This window comes from Ptychodera flava, chromosome 5 (assembly GCF_041260155.1).
Source record: "Ptychodera flava strain L36383 chromosome 5, AS_Pfla_20210202, whole genome shotgun sequence".
Classification (NCBI taxonomy): domain Eukaryota; kingdom Metazoa; phylum Hemichordata; class Enteropneusta; family Ptychoderidae; genus Ptychodera; species Ptychodera flava.
In genome coordinates, this window is record NC_091932.1 from 20555623 (window position 1) to 20572862 (window position 17240).

A 17240-nucleotide genomic window follows, 5' to 3' on the forward strand; every position below is an offset into this window, starting at 1 on the left:
ATAGTGAAGTCCATATGATAGACTGAATAAACTGTTCAAAATTTGATTTTGCTCCATAGGTTTAATACAAGCGTAGCCGCCATTTTGAATTTTGAGTTTCGGTAGATATAGGGGTTACCATGCCAAATTTGCTACCAAAGAAACGTATTACATTTCGAGTCGCGTACTCCCATAAGTCTATTTATTCTTAGCCTAATTACCGCTCCTCCCGCATGGTAGGTTATCCTTGTAAGTAAGGAATCAATACACCCATTCACTAAAACCAGTATACATGTAAGATGATGATTGCACAATGTTTTGTTTCGACGATTAACAATTTTAGAATCCGATTTCTTGGTATCATAAGATGTTGAACTTTTATGAAAGAAATTATTTAAACACGATTGGAACTAATCTGGGATAATTGGATGGTGAAGTAATGTCGATTTAATCTACAAATGTTAGGCCTATCTCATCTGCTTTTCTTTTTATATTACACACTTGTTTTTATGAGTTATTTGCGATATTGCAACATTCAACTATATGGCACCTAACTGTTTTAAGTAATTTGCAAAATATGAAAATCCAATTATTCCAAATTAGTTCCAATCGTGTTATTTGCAATTTGAGAGGAGAGAAAGTCCACTTTAAACCAGTCCCCTTCGAAATCAAGCATAAATATTAAGGTCACCACAGAAAATGTTACCAGAGAAAAATGTTACCAAGTGAAAATTACACTGAAATCAAATGGCCGCCACTCCTGCTGGGTTAACGGTATGGAGAAAGTTAAATTTTCGATTTTAGTTAAGTTACTTTATGTTATGAATTTGCAGTCATGGAAATTATTTGTTGGGTAAATTTTAGGCATAATAAATCGGTGCTATTATTTATGAAAAGTTAAAATAAAAAAAAATTACAACAGGCATGATACATTCAGAGGTCAAATATTTTTCCAAGAATGAACGGGACAGCCCTTAAGGAGAGGAAATTTGAAAATCGCCAGTATTGTACAAGTGTGGGCGCCTTATTTTTGTCTGGCGTGTAAATTTGAGTGCGAGTTGCAGTTCGCAATTCTGGTGTAAATAGCCTCATGAGACAGCTACATGTTAATTAAAACTCCACTATCTGAACTACCTTTGATGTATTTTCAAGTATTTTTGCTCTGTAAAATTCAGTTCTCTGTTGTACTTCCAACATAACGTCAAAATGCCTGGAATCCAACTTTATGTGTGTAATGTTAAATTTCTTTGTTGACTACTGAATGTAGTCCGAACTAGAAATCCTCTGTCAGTAATAATGTTTCATGTTGTATATAATGCTTCGAGTAAACAAAGCTTATATTTTGTTTTTCAACATTACACTTCGGAGAGGAGGATAAGAGCGTAATCTTTTTTTTTTAAATGACTATGCCAGTTAGTCTCTTCGTGGGGGGGGGGGGCAATGTCCCATAGGTATGGTGAATAGCAGACTGAGTAACAGTCTCAGTGTATTTTTGGTAATTTGATGCCATTTAGTGTGGAGACATCAAGTAAGTCAGCCCTAAGTTGGACAAAGAAAGAAATGTTTAAAGCACGCGAGCAAAACCAACTGTTCAAGAGAGGGCCTTTGCAGGCCCTTTTGAACTAGTTATAACAGTTCATAGGTATTATCCTTATAAATACTTTACGACGTCGCTCCGTCACATTAGGTAAGATTACCCATAATGCTGCTTAATTTGTGCAATGTCATTATTTGTTGAAGCCTTATTCAACGTCATTTTTGCAAAATTTAAAACGTAAAATTTAATTTGAAGATTATTTCTTAAAAGTATGCTAAATGATGAAGTCGTTACACACTCAAGAGTAAATTGAACTAAAAGCCAATGTATGTTAGTGCTACAAATTATATACTTTACAAGGTAAAGTTATCAGCAACCGAGATAGTCTCATCATACCACCTGTTTGGCACGAAAAATGTCCTCTCTCATAGACAATTAAAATATCTTTATGCTTTCCTTTGCGAACACAGGTGCAGTTTATTCCCTTAGTTTCTTGACAATATTGTGTACGGCTGTCAAAATTATCTGTTGATTAAATCACAAAATTGCTACCTTCTCCGTGGAAAAGGGATTGATCTCATTATTCAAAGTGTGAAATAGGAAAATCATGATCATCAAAACAGATGTCAGAAATCAAAAGTATAAACCAAGCTATACTGTGTACAGAAGAAATATGCGTCAGTTCGATCAGCAATTCCAGTGCGTACAAATCGAGTTGAATTGTGGCTAACATCACTGACAGTGTCCCTTTCAACGTACAATTCACATGGTTCTAATATTAGTTTGCCTTACTTTCACATTCTTACAATTTTTCACTATAGAAATGCAGTCTAACTGCAAGATATGCAAACACATCCTCGTGGAGGTCTTACTGACAATACCTTCTCTCTATACCTGCCAATACCTTTCAAAAATTGGCCATGGCCTACATACATCCTCATGGTTCTGAAACAAACTAAACCTGGAGAAAGTCGCTTGATGTTGGAAAAGTGTTTTATTACTGTTTCTTTTTTATGGTTTTACGACGGAGAAAGAAGAAAGAGAAAACTATATGCATGGAGCCATTTGGATTTATCGTTGAAAAGAGTTGTTTGATAAGTGTGTCTTCGTGAGTTCTAAAACAGATACTTTGGTACAGCTGCTTTGATTTGCTGGACGCCAGCTGCTGTTTTCAAGTGTCTTGTCATATATCCAAATTGAAATATGGACGTTGATGCCAGGTTTTGCAAACAAAGGCCCAATTACAGTCCGGTCGAGTCTGTGGTAGAATACATGGTTTCGAGGTAACTTATTTCCTGTTTTCACAAACTATATAAATGGGTCAACGTTTTTCACTTTTGCTTCTTCTAGAACACGCCTCAGACACCTCGTTAATTGATTGATTGATTAATTGATTGGGAAAGCCTACGAGATCTGGTCCTCCCTGGGAATCAGTACATTTTTGACTGAGAGAGCTAACCAGTATCTATATATCTATATATCTATATCTATATATATATATATATATATATATATATATATATATATATATATATATATATATATATATATATATATATATATACTGGTTAGCTTTATTTATTCATATATATATATATATATATATATATATATATATATATATATGTGTGTTGTGTGTGTGTGTGTGTGTGTTAGCTTTATTTATTCATATATATATATATATATATATAGATAGATAGATAGATATATATAGATATATATGAATAAATAAATGAATAAATAAATAAATAAAGTCCTATCTACAGGTTCCAAAAATAAAACTGAAAACACAACAATACGATAACAGACAAATACAGTCACAGAACAAGTCACATAGAAAAGGGGAGGTCTGTACAAAAGGTGAATCTAAAGAAAAACACAAGAAATAAACTTAAGTAGATAAACTACCAACAACGGAATATAACGTCTAATGTCAGTTTTAAGCGAGCATTATTACTGAAAAGGTCAATATTTCGATTCGAAAGTAACAATTCATTAAAACTACTCATGCACCTGTTGATAGGTGAGTATTCAGATATATTGATACGGCTACGAGGTGGTCCAAAGGTTGGACAGGTCAGTAGATGTTTGCTCGGAACATTAAAACAAAGCTAAAAAAGAAAATCAGGCAGATTATAAATACCAGTTGCACATTTATGTAAAACATGATGTTGAGATAAAAATGCCGTTGTTGTAACGTTGAATTTTAAAAACAGAGCAAAGGGCTTCATACTGATACACAGATATTTTACAAATTTTCTTTGGACAATCCCTGAACTGACTTGTGGCACTGTTGCCACGGATTCCACACAACAGAACAAAATTCAAGACAACTTCTTACAAGAGACAGATATAGAGTTCTCAAAGTCCGAACTTGGCTAAAATTCTTGGAATTGCGCTTTAAAAAGTCCAACATTCTAAAAGCATTATTAACAATAGAGGATATTTGACTTGACGTGCTGGAGTTTCATTCTAAAATAACTCCAAAATCTTTGACCTTGTTTACCCTTTTAAAGAAAAACTCGGCGATACAATGATTGAAATCAATAACAGATTTCTTGTTGGTAAAAGAAATTGCCAAACATTTTTGGACATTAAAATCAAGTTTCCACAAACTACACCAAACCTCCAATCTCTTAATATCATCTTGAAGAAAAACTAGTGTAAACAAACCAGATTGATACTTTATTGTTGGTTTATCATCCGAAATCTGTATAAAACAGGCACAGTTGTCCACACATTCTGTTGCAGGTCTTTTTAATAGGAAGACAATAAAGGAAGATCCATCGGTGAAATGTCGAAGCAGGGCTACCTTCCATGTAGTTCGTTTAGTGTGACGACACAGAAAAACTATAGAAATAGCGGACGACGCGCTGACAATTAACGTTTATTTATGGGCAAGGGCGAGAGGAAAGCCAAAAATTAACGGGCGAGGCTTGCCGAGCCCGTTAATTTGGCTTTCCTCTCAGCACGGAGACTGTTATTTCAATTATATTATCAACGATTAACAATCGTCAGAATTTACGAAAATTTCCCGTGCGAACGACAACGGGGCACTAGGAACCTGTCATTGAGTAGTGCGCGCACTGCAAAAATTTTGCAAATCCAGAGATTTTTTTTGAAAAGCGTCTAAACTTGACTCACAAATGCTCCATTTTATTTTGTGGTTGATCATGATCTTTGTACAAATCACAATTTTCGTTTTAGCCGTAAAGTTACTATGTTTACAATATTATTCATATTCACGGGCATGAAAACAAACCAATACTGTGTATTTGGGGGCAGTCACGTGGTTCAGCTCGACCAATTAAAACGCAATGGACAGGGCATGGTAATATAATATGAAATAATGGTGCGCAACATATGCCGATTATTATCCGTGCGGTATATGAACTTTCAGGTACATCACTATGCAATGTGAACTATTGTTAATTGGGGCCAACTATCAGCGATTTGGAAGTTGTTATCCTATTGGTTGGCAGAACCTTACCGTTATAATTGAATAATACAATAGACTCCCTAAGTTGCTGTAAACAGTGACAATCGACCAATCAGATATAACCTTGCAGACACGCTGCAGGTCAGCCAGTTAATTGACGTACATTGCATTGCTCATCTAAGGGGCCATAAACATGGGCATACTGAATGCACACTGTAACACGCGCCTCGAAATATAAAGTTTCAATTTTTGGGGGTCAAGGAAACTTTAAAACAACAATCAGGGATGACGTGCAATTTTTGGAAAAAAAAACCCAAATTACCGAAAATGTACCGATATTAGAAATTCTAAATGGGCGCCATGTTCTGTATGTTCTCTATGGGTATTAAAAAAATTTTGATTCAAAAAACCACGACGGTGAAAATTTCCGTTAATTTTGCTCCGCAGGCTTCAAAATGAGTTCATACGAGTAGAAGATTAGCAGAGTGTTACAAACATCTGTGTTTCGGATCTCTATGGCTAATGGTCGCAGGTGCTATTGCATTTTATTGCATATCCTCAATGTTGACATACAACAGCTGCACGTAGAATACACAGTGCGATAATAAAACATAATAAAACGCAACATTAATGATATGTTCATGTGAACCGGACTTGTAATCATCCCTTTTGCCTGCCATGAGGATGTCCTGTGCAAATTTGGAAAATCATCTTTGTATTTCATCACGTCGGATCTGACGGTGGTAATTATACTGGTTTCTGAATCAGAAAACTGCGGTGTCTATCGTTGGATGCGTCACCTCGTCGTCTGCTGAGTCACCTCTGCACTTTGTCAGTCAACACAACAGATAAATCGGCGTACACCGGTAGTGCGCATGTACAACAAGGATGTTGAATTGTGCAGACTTTGTGTTGTTACTATTGTACGGGGAATGGCGATTCGAACATGATTTCATGTACAAGACGGAAAGGCAATCCAGCATACAAAAGTTTTCTTAAAATATCGACTCAGAGGATGTCGGAGTGCAGCTTTACAAAAGAGGATATATAGCCATATAAAGGCACGATTCCACACACTCATCATTCAGTTGGTTGTATAATTCATAGTTACAAACAAAACAGATTTCATACAAGCATCGCCTTCTGTATTATGTGTGGCATAAAGAATAATAGAATGTAATTTGCGATTTAATCTTTTGGGGTATTGGGTAAGTGTTTGTCCTATTTTATAAAAATTATAAACGATATTGCATATTACAATGTGTCATTTTAAAGAAGAATAAATTGCCTTACTAATGATACCCCGCAAATCAGTTTATGTATAAGTTAGGTTCAGCAGATTACTTACAAGAAGACAGGTTTAACAAAAATGCTCGTGGGTCTTAAAATCGTCATTCTACGGCACCCTTCAGTACCCTTTAATATGTTTTTCTGTTTAATGTCTATTTCATATTTTTAATATGTCCCTGTAGCAAATAAAACAAATGTCATTCAAAGCATTGCCTTTTGTGTTATGCCAAGGTAAAAAATTAGTAGAATTTGAGATTAGCTATAATTTGCGTTACAAACTGTGGGGTAGGTTTTGGTCATATTTCATAAAAAAATTTATAGAAGATATTGTATATTATAATATGTCATTTTACAGAGGAATGAAGTGCCTTTCTAATGATGCCAAATCAAAAGGTCTACCCCACCACGGACCTTTTGATGAGCCGCATATAGACGCAGCCGACCCCGCCACAACAGCTGCGTTTCCACAGCTAATGTAGCTGTATGCTTTAATTTCCTCATTGACAACACTTTTGTTGAATTTGGAGGACACATTTTCCAATAGTGTATAGGAATTCCTATGGGAACTAACTGTACTCCCTTGGTTGCCGACTTATTTCTGGTCTCATAAGAGGCAGAATTTATCCACAACCTATTCAAACAGAAAAAAGGTCTCTGTAGCTGGAACTTTCAACCTAACATCCAGATATATAGACGATGTTATTTCAATGAATAACTCCAAATTCAGTGACTATCTCGCTATGATTTCCTCCAGAATTGGAGATTAAAGAAACTACAGAAACGGCCTCTTCTGCTTCATATCTGGACATTTTACTTGAATTTGACTCTAATGGTCACCTTTCTACTGGGTTATATGACAAGAGAGATGATTTCAACTTTGGCATCATCAATTTCCCACACCTCATCAGTAATATTCCACTCTCACCAGCTTATGGGGTATACATTCCAAGCTTATTCGATATGCAAGAGCATGCACTTCATATGGTGATTTGTAGAGAGACATAGCCATCTCTCTTACAGACTGTTAAATCAAGTTTACACCGGAGAAAGACTTGTCTCTACATTCAAATGCTTTTTTTGCAGGTATCGCAAGCTGGTAGATAAATACAATATTTCTCTTGGACAAATGATGACCGACGGCATCAGTGACACTGGGCCTTAGTTAGTGACCATTACCTATTTAACTTACAGATTGTTATATAGCCCGGGGCGGGTGCTACATGCGGGGCAGTATGCGCTTACTATTTTCGAAAGACCTGACATCACTCTTTTGTCATTTGGCCAGAGGTCCATATATCTTTCTTTCATGAATTTGACTTTGTTGTGTGTACCAGTGATTCACTGTCTGTTTTGTCCTGTTTTGTGTCTATGTTTAAAACTATTATATGACCTAGCGTTATCAGATTATAGATGGGTATGATTGCGATTATTGTTATAGCCGTAACTCCCTCAAATCATATGGAAGTTTTGATCTGATTAATGCAGAACACAAGAAAGGATAACTGAATATGCTCATGTACCAGTCTATTGTGGAATATATTCAGTTTAAATAAAGAGAATAACATGTGGGCATATCAACTATCATATTTCATGTTTCTTATTCTCGCTTACTATCATAACTGCTTTGAAATTGAGCATGCGCTTTCCCGTGCCCCAAACATTGACGGTACAGGTACATGGACAATACGCGATAATTTTAAAGCACCAATTGATGCGAATGTGTAATAAAGCGATATCAAAATATCCTCAGTTTTCCAAGAGTTTTCTTTGAATAAGACCCATTGAAGACTGACAAAGTATATAACACTGTTATAAGTGTCGAAAGTGGCATGTAAATTCAAACGTTTTGATATCATTTTAGATTTCTCGCCATTTTCAAAAACTAATCGTGTGAAAAGAAAACAAAGTTTACAACAACAAAATGTTGGCCATCGTATGTTGCACATTCAAGTAAATGGCATCATGCTTATTTCCTTTACTATAACGAATTGTATGTGCACGAAATACTGCATTTTGTATTTTTCCTTGGGGTGCCATTTTATTTAAAACGCGTTGGCATGGTCAAAATCAGCGAGCAGTGATACTTCCATACATGTCCTTCAGTTAGCACATTTACTCGAACCTACTTTGGTTTGAAAATAAAATCGTGAAAATAATGCATAAAATCAAAATTCGCAGCTATTGGGGCTTTAAGGGAGGGGCAAGACACATGTCTCAAATTTCTCAGGGCATGCAGTCGGCGTTACAGTTTCCTGCTTTGAATGGTTTCCAGTCGCTGCTTTCGACAGCTTTAAGTTGCAATATCACCAAACTACGGTGGCTTAATGAGACCACAGGAGTATTGTTTTATTTCATAACTGTAATTATTTTATTTTCATGCCTGTAATTTTTATTACTGTCTGTTTATATAATTCTATCCTTTCCGGTCTGTTTGTTACCGTTGATATTCTTTTTATTGTCTTGTCGTGTCTTGTCCTGCCTTATACTGCGTTCCATGGCATTGTATCTAAGAGATTAGTCACGAGTAATATGTCGATCGAAAACACAGTGAATGTTCAATTGTCGTGACGCAAAAAACACGTTGACGATAGGATGAAAGGCGACTTTTTCTTCGTTATGGGCGGTCCCACGACAGCAGCCTACACTGTATTGTCATGTCTGGACCACAGGCCTTCAAAGCATGTGGTTCATCTCCTCCCATCGGACACAATTACGTCACGTAGTCGAGTTTCCTCGCACCATGATTTCTTTGACATGTCAATAATGCGAAAATCCACTTATGGCGCCGGGCGTCTTCATGGAACTTTTAACGATGTCTCTGACAAAGAGCGATTTTTTGCCGACAGCCCCTCTTCCATGATCCACGGCAGAAGACCACGTGCTCCCAGCGAAGCCAATGAAAATGTGAGAGTCTGTCGCCAGAATAAACGATCAATGAAACCCGTTAGGAAAATAACGGTTAAAGCAAATTAAAACTGGTGCTGTGGTATGAATACCTCATCGGGATTAGAGGGTTGATTTAGTTTAAAAAGCACTTTAAATAAAATTCTTTGTTTGCCGCCCACGTGCTGGTAGGTTTTCAGAGAAAAGTATGAAAACAAACACAATGTTATACTATTTTTCCAAAAGAAACCAAATAAACATTGGCTCATGTTAATACACTTGTGTTTTATGTCTGTTTTTCTTCTTCCCTGGCTGGCTGGAAGGTTTTTGAAAGATCCAAGGACAGCAAAAAAAGAATTTTCTTGAAATGGCCTAACTTTGATTTACTAGTATCTGCTGTCCATAAGCTCCCTTACTTGTTACCTTTGACTGGTTTTCCTCCATTGGTGTTCTACGAAAGTCAAATAATTTCTTGTTCTACTCGAACTCCCATCTCAAAATGCCAAGCATTCAATTTGTCGACACGGCCTCTGTGTGTTTTAAGTGTTCACTGTTAAAGTTTGCAATGCACAATTACAGCAGAAAGTTCGTATCCCTCCGAATTTCTCAGCTCTCTGCGATCGCGCACCATAGCAGGTGATTATACCAGTACGCGTGACAAGAATGAATGGCGCCCTCGTCGCCAACGTTCAGCAACTGCTCTTTCACATTTCGTGACATGAAAAGCGATGCAAGGCTACTATAGTTCAACACTAAGAAGGGCAACTTTGCCACGGAACTAAAAAGAATAACTTACTTATACAAATTTGTTCTTCGACAAGAGACCAGAAATAGTTGTCATATTTCCTGGCGGCCAAATCTGGATAAAGTTCGTTGGTTATGTTTGAAGCTGTAATTATGTCGGTAATACCAACATTTTGGAGCGTTTCAACGATGGTCTGTGTGATTCAATAAGAAAAAATTGACAAATTTAAACATATTTACGGAAATTTTAATGATTTCACATACAAAATGAAACTCCAAAATCGAACTTCCCCTAAAAGCAAGATTAACGTAAATCTATGCAAATGTGAAAAAGCCACGCTACTGATCGGACGTGCCGTGTTTGGTCCCGGAATCCCACAATTTTGCCATGTTCCAGGCGTTCATTGTCATTGAATATTGCATCTGATGTCTGTGAATATATAGCGACTAAACTTGAGTCGAGAATAAACTGAAAAAATGTTCCGTTTCAAAACATGTTCCCTGTACGACCATTTGACACCTTATGCATATATCACTGAAGTGCTCATCATGATCATTCAAATTTGTCATACGGTCAAAATGAAGCTATGAGAATTCAAAAACTCCCGCCCAGTGTATGCAAATGACTGCGTCATCGGTAATCCCCCTATTAAAGAAGTGTAACACTGCGATCCCCGCATGCCTTCCTGCAAGGCTGTCACAATGAGCATATACATGTAACGTTTAAGGGACCGTCTCAGATTGTCGCAGAAGTTCAAAAAGCGAAATTTATTCGTTTAGGGGGGAGGGGGTTTGACCTCCATTCAATTAGTGAACTTCACTTGCGCACTTTTATTTTGTGATCACAAGTTTTCGTGTGTTTATTTTAAATTAAAGAAAAACTGCACACTCGTGCCAACAAATTTGTAACTGTTTCCATCTCGTTTGTGCCCCAAACACAATTTACCGATAGGAACATTGTATCCTAAACATTTCATTCATCAAATTATACAAAGACAAAAAGTATCATTTTTTTAAAAATGTGCTATTTATAAGCGTCTGCTCTAACCACTAGATGTCTTTATTCTCACTTGTTATGCACCTGGTCATAGTCGTTTTAATATGATTGAACATGCCTGGGCCCCCTTGTCAAAGTTTTTCGCTTATTTACCGCCCCTACCAAGTACAAATTGCGTGTTCACAAAGACAAAGAACAGCACAAGAGATGCAAAAAGGGAAAGTAAAATAAAATGAAACTTTTATGCGGTAAAATGCCCTGTTAGTACTCAAATCTGATCGTTTACTTTAATTGTAATGTGGCAAGGGGAATACGTCTTTAGGCCTAGTCAGACTGTAGTAGCTATAGCAAAATGAAACATTGTACTCTCAGGCGCGCAGACATGAACATTTCGCACTTTTGAAGTTTCGTTTAGGGGGAGGGGGGAGGGGGTTTTGATCTAAACGAAGAAATTTCGTTTCTTGAACTTCTGCGACAATCTGAGACGGTCCCTAAGCCTGCCGCACACAAGAGAAATCATCGGAGCAAAATTTCATTCGAGGCTGTTTGCTCAGCAAGTTTTCCGTCGATTTTTCGTGTTTTTGTCCTCGCGAGGCGTTGAGCAAAATATCCAACCTGTTTGATGTCACTTTGCCTCGCGAGGCAAATGCCTCACTGTGTGCGCCGGAGAAAGTCATTTTCCTCGTGTCTTTTTTACTAAAGCGCGCGTGTTGAGATCACATTACAGGGCAAAATGAACGCCCGTAGCCTGGCACGTAGCAAAGAAAACGCAGTCGCTTGCGGTTCGATACACGGTGAATGCCGTCAAAATACATGACAAAAAAGATAGATTGACCTATCTTTCTAATGCGTACAGCAGCCTTCGCCGTGTATGGAACCATAGTGAACTAGCCGTCATACCCCTCCCCCAATGCGGTAGACTAAAACAGTAAAAGTTGTAAAAGTTTGAGCGCCTGAATATCTGTCCCCCCCCCCCCCACCCATCTACCTTAAACTGGCTGAAATTTTTATCAGTTAATTTTCTATTCCTGAAGACAATTCCAATTTTTTAACTTCCTGTATCGTCACACGAAAGAAATGAAAGGGTGATTCCCCTCCGGGTCCGACTCGGAGTTGCAGTATCCATTTTAGGAATTGCGCCCCCTACAAACCGCACCTGTGATAACTGTAGCGTAGATAAAAAGAACTAGATTGTTTCCTCTATACTCTCGTTCTAATAAATGAATTACGTTAAATGTTATTGTATGATTTGGCAATGACAGTGATTAAGTCCTGTAGAAAACACCTGGGGTTACAGTCACGTGCTCGATAGTCGGATACATTATAAGTAATAATCTACGAATGACGTAAGAGAATTCAGTACTGGTATTGATAAAGTTGTAATATGATACATGGTAAAAGTCTCGGAAAAAAACACCTACCGCACGCATTGGTGGCAATGCTACGTAAATCTGCGAAAGCTTGTGTGCGTTCATTAAATTTCGGATACGTTCGACGACAACGATGGATGTCCGCTTCATTGCGTCAGCTTCTTTCTTGTGTGACTCACAGTTCCCTTTCCTTCGCTTTATGCACGAAGTGTACCTTAAAACAACAACAACAACAACAATAACAACAACGTAGAGAGAGCGAGTGACACACAAAATCAGGTTATGGCTATCGACTGACAATGCGCTCAGACATTATCTTCCACCATGGTCCCTCCACAAAGGAAATCGAGCAGTTTGCAGCGCACGGCCGTTATCACTTTTCACAGAAACCAAATACTACATTATTGATTTGTTATTTTAGATATTTTACTGTATTTGTACAGATTTCTGTCAACATATTCAAAGTCGTTATTGATTTTGGCAATATGCTTTATTAGTCCCCAGGGACACCGTCCGGGGGGACTTATAGGTTTGGTCATGTCCGTGCGTGTGTGCGTGCGTGCGTGCGTGCGTGCGTCCGTCCGTCCGTCCGTCCGTTCACGCAGATATCTCAGAGATGCCTGAAGCAATTTCATTCAAACTTGGTACAAGGATTACTTCATATGTCATACAGATGCACGTCGATTTGTTTTGTGATACGATCCAATATGGCTGCCAGGCGGCCATTTTATTACGATTTTTTCATGTACAGAGCCATAATTCAGGCATGTTTCAACTGATTTTATTCAAAGTTGGTACAAGGACATTGACCAATGTCATAGATATGCACGTCAATTTGTTTTGTGATACGATCCAATATGGCCGCCGTGCGGCCATTTTGTTACGATTTTTTCATGTACAGAGCCATAACTCAGGCATATCTCAACCGATTTTATTCAAAATTGGTACAAGGACATTGACCAATGTCATAGATATGCATGTCAATTTGTTTTGTGATACAATCCAATATGGCCGCCAGGCGGCCATTTTATTACGATTTTTTCATATACAGAGCCATTACTCAGGCATGTTTCAACTGATTTTATTCAAAGTTGGTACAAGGACATTGACCAATATCATAGCTAGGCACATCAATTGTTTTGTGATATGATCCAATATGGCCGCCGTGCGGTATTATTCAAACTTGGTACAAGGACATCGACCAATGTCATACATATGCACATTGACTTGTTATGTGATACGATCCAATATGGCCGCCGTGTGGCCAGTTTATTACGTTTTTTCATGTCCAGAACCATAACTCAGACATGTATCAAGCAAATTTATTCAAAGTTGGTACAAGGAGATGGACCAATGTCATACATATGCATGTTAATTTGTTTTGTGATACGATCCAATATGGCTGCTGTGCGGCCATTTTGTTATGATTTTTCATGTACAAAGCCATAACTCAGGCATATTTCAACCGATATTAATCAAAGTTGGTACAAGGACATTGACCTGTGTCATACATATGCACATTGATTTGTTTTGTGATTCGATCCAATATGGCCACCATGTGGCCATTTTATTACGATTTTTTCATGTCCTGAACTACAACTCAGACATGTATCAAGCGAATTTATTCAAAAGTATTTTTATCACAGACTAATGAAGAGGACTCTATCCTCTCTGAGGACCTGTAATCAAAGCACCCATTAACAAGTGGGGACTGTGTCATCAACGATGACTTGTTTACTAAGGTAATATGCGCCTCGAAAGTGAAAGACTTCAACTTTTGCTCAAACTTTCCTCAACGAATCTTTCAACCATTCTCTTTCAAAAGCAAGAATAATCACAGTAAGGACTTGAGTGGATACCGTGGATCTTCCATGTACATAGTAAGTTTCGTCAACTTTGGTCAAGGCAATCAAGATATATCCCTAATTAGGAAAATTCATTAAATATGCAAATTAGGACTTGGCCGAAGTAAAAATGCTTAATGAATTCCAATAATGTTGTATCATAGAATCTTTCATGTACATAGAAAGTTTCATCATTTTTGATCGCGTAAATTCAGATATATATCCCTAATTAGGAAAATTCATCAAATATGCAAATTAGCAATTAACTTTCATGTCACACCTTTATTTCTTTCATGGCGGATAAATTCCTGTGTGATTAACAACATTTGTAGCAAATCTCATCCAATTCTGTGCAGCCGTTCTCAATGTATGTCTGTTTGAGAAATTCTTGAATATAGCCTAATTACACAAATTCATTAAATATGCAAATGAGACATAATCAAGCCAAACCCACTTAACGTTCAGCAAAGTTATGCTTTAGGGTGATGAAAGTATGAGCAAAGTCACATCAAATTCAGTTGAGGACTTCTTGAGATATGGCTTAATTACAAAATTCATTAAAAATATGCTAATGAGCAACTAATTTAGAAGCCACACCCGCCTAAGTCTAATCAGATCTAGATGTGATCATGACAATGCTATATACCAAATTACATGATATTAGACCCAACGGTTCTTAAGTTTATATGGAGTGGAACAAAATCCGCGTTGGGACAGACGGACGGACAGGCAGACGGACGGACGGACAGATTCACAGACATTGCGGCGACATAGGACACCTTTGGCACTTTGCGCCACCGTCATGGTGTCCAAAAATTGGGGGTCACCGAGCAAATTTTGGTACTAAGGAAACAAATTACCCAAGATTTACAGATACCTGAAATTCGAAATGGCCGCCATCCCTGTAAGATAAAATTTTCGCCTTTCGAGAAACTTAGACGGTGAAAAGTTTGGTGAAAAGTTTTTTTTCACCAAGAGCTTTAAAATGAACCCTCGAAAGTGGTTGATCAGAATAGAACTGATAAAGTTTGAAAGCCAGAATATCTGTCCCCGAGGCGAGTTCTACCTTTATGTGTGTCGTTATCAACGGCAAATGATTTCAGTCTGGACATAACATTCAATTTATCAGATTGTTCGTAAATGAATCTTTAAACCATAAAAACAATTGAGAACAACTGAATGGAAAGGTGAAAAATTCACGGAAGGATAAATGAGGAAATAAGTTATTTGAATCGCCCATGCCCTTCCTTTCACTATATTCAGTGTGTAGATGACATTAAATGTTGGTAAAGCTATATGCCATTTTTTCAAACAACCCATAAAGAATTCACATTAAAATTGTACTTACAGTTCTTGTGCCATGTTTCTCCAATGCAGTGTTATGTACGGTTGACTGTGTAAACTCAGCCTCCCAATATCCTCAGCCGCCTTCTGTATGTCTGCGGAATATCTCATGTGGTTCAAGACGGTCTTGCGCAAATCTTGAGATTTCAGGCCGAAATCCGATGGTCTTAAAACCCAAATACCGACACATTTTAAGGTGGATGCTGTCTCCAGTTTTCGGCGTGTCTGAGTTTTAAGTTTGATGGCATCTTCCTGGCTAGGCACCCGTATTCCGTACATATCCTGGTAACTTGCGGCGCTTTTCTGATAGAGACTACGCGGCCGTACAATAGTGTTATTTCCTGGTGATGCCGATGTTAGAAGCGCCTCCACAGTTGAATTACACTCTTCTTTGAATCTCTCGACTGACTCTATATTCACAATCTCTGTTAATCTTGTGACGTCGAAGGTTTCTTGAAGAGTTCTCTCGCGTTTCACTTTGTCATAGACAGCGTGACTGTGGAAGTGCACGGCAGCGGCAAGGCTACGATTGTCCATCATGGCAAACATCAGCGCATTTCTGAAGAGCACGAACTGGCAGTTTGGCCCACCAAAGCCCACTGCGTTCAGGAATAGAAGATAGCGCCTGCTGTAGTTCAGTTTTGTAACCGTTTGTGCCCGCTCACTGTTATTCTGACGGTACACAAATAGGGAAAACATTAAATTAAGAAACTCCTTTTAAAGGAAAAGAGATACATCTGGTAAAAGATTCGATATGGTGATATTATAGAAATAACGGACGACGCGCTGACAAGGCGAGGAGAAAGCCAAAAATTAACGGGCGAGGCTTGCCGAGCCCGTTAATTTCGGCTTTCCTCTCGCCCGCGCCCATAAATAAACGTTAATGGTCAGCGCGGAGTCTGTTCTTTACATTATATTATCAACGAACACCCAAAACCATCAAAATTTACGAGAATTTTCCCCGGAATTTCCCACGGGGCCCCAGAACTTGTCAGTGAGTAGTGCGCGCTGTAAAAATTTTGCAAATCCGGAGATTTATTCAAAAAATGTGTCTAAACTTGGCCCACAAGTGTTCCATTTTATTTTGTGATTGATTATGATCTTCGTACAAATCACAATTTACGTTTTAGCTGAAAAGTTACGATGTTTACGACATTGTTCATATTCACGGGCACATAAACTATTATTGCTTATTTGTGGTCGGTCACGTGGTTCAGCTCGACCAATTAAAATGCGACGGACAGGGCACGGTAATATTAGTATATTTGCCCAAACACGAAAAATGAATTAAAAATACGTACCGAAAACTAGCATCGGACCACAAGGTTTTATTCAGGAACAATAAATACTAATATGATAAAAACCAAATGAGTTTCGTTGCCTACAAGTTTTTTTCTGTCTGCCTTTCTCTTACTTACACGCTCTGCTCGCTTGAGACGTGTGTGTGTAAGTGCCTAAGTAGTAAGATGCGCTTCCGCGCGTGACCTGAATATTTTGCAGGATTATCGAGTCTGCAGGATTATGGAATCAGGCATGATAATTCCACAACAGATGCAGTTCACCGAAAGAGGGTGCATTTTACTACGCATATCTGACACAGTGCGCAGTCCGCCATGTCTCAAGCAAGCAGAGCGTATAGGTAAGAGAAAGGCAAACAGAAGAAAACTTGTAGACAAGGAAACTTATTTGGTTTTTATCATATTAGTATTTATTGTCGCTGAATAAAACCCGGTGATCGGACGGAAGTTACAGGAAGGGACATCGGAACTGCGCCTGTAGGACTTTCTTGTTCACAAATAATGTATTTGACGCA

The 17240-nt window shown here is 38.0% G+C and overlaps 1 protein-coding gene across 2 annotated transcripts in view; it reads right to left on the reverse strand.

Moving 5' to 3' along the window:
* Positions 1–8592: 8592 nt before the first annotated feature.
* The window catches only part of LOC139133221 (uncharacterized), a 34513-nt gene continuing 25865 nt past the window's right edge, over positions 8593–17240 (reverse strand). The window contains exons 1-4 of one of the 2 annotated variants that reach the window (XM_070699702.1): positions 15432–16139; positions 12291–12453; positions 9925–10066; positions 8593–9157 (exon numbers count right to left, since the gene is read on the reverse strand). In XM_070699702.1, the coding sequence (XP_070555803.1) occupies positions 9003–9157; positions 9925–10066; positions 12291–12453; positions 15432–16126 (1155 nt within the window). In that variant the 5' untranslated portion in view covers positions 16127–16139 and the 3' untranslated portion in view covers positions 8593–9002. Of the gene's footprint in view, positions 9158–9924; positions 10067–12290; positions 12454–15431; positions 16140–17240 lie in introns of those variants that run through there. The other variant, XM_070699699.1, reaches the window with a different exon arrangement.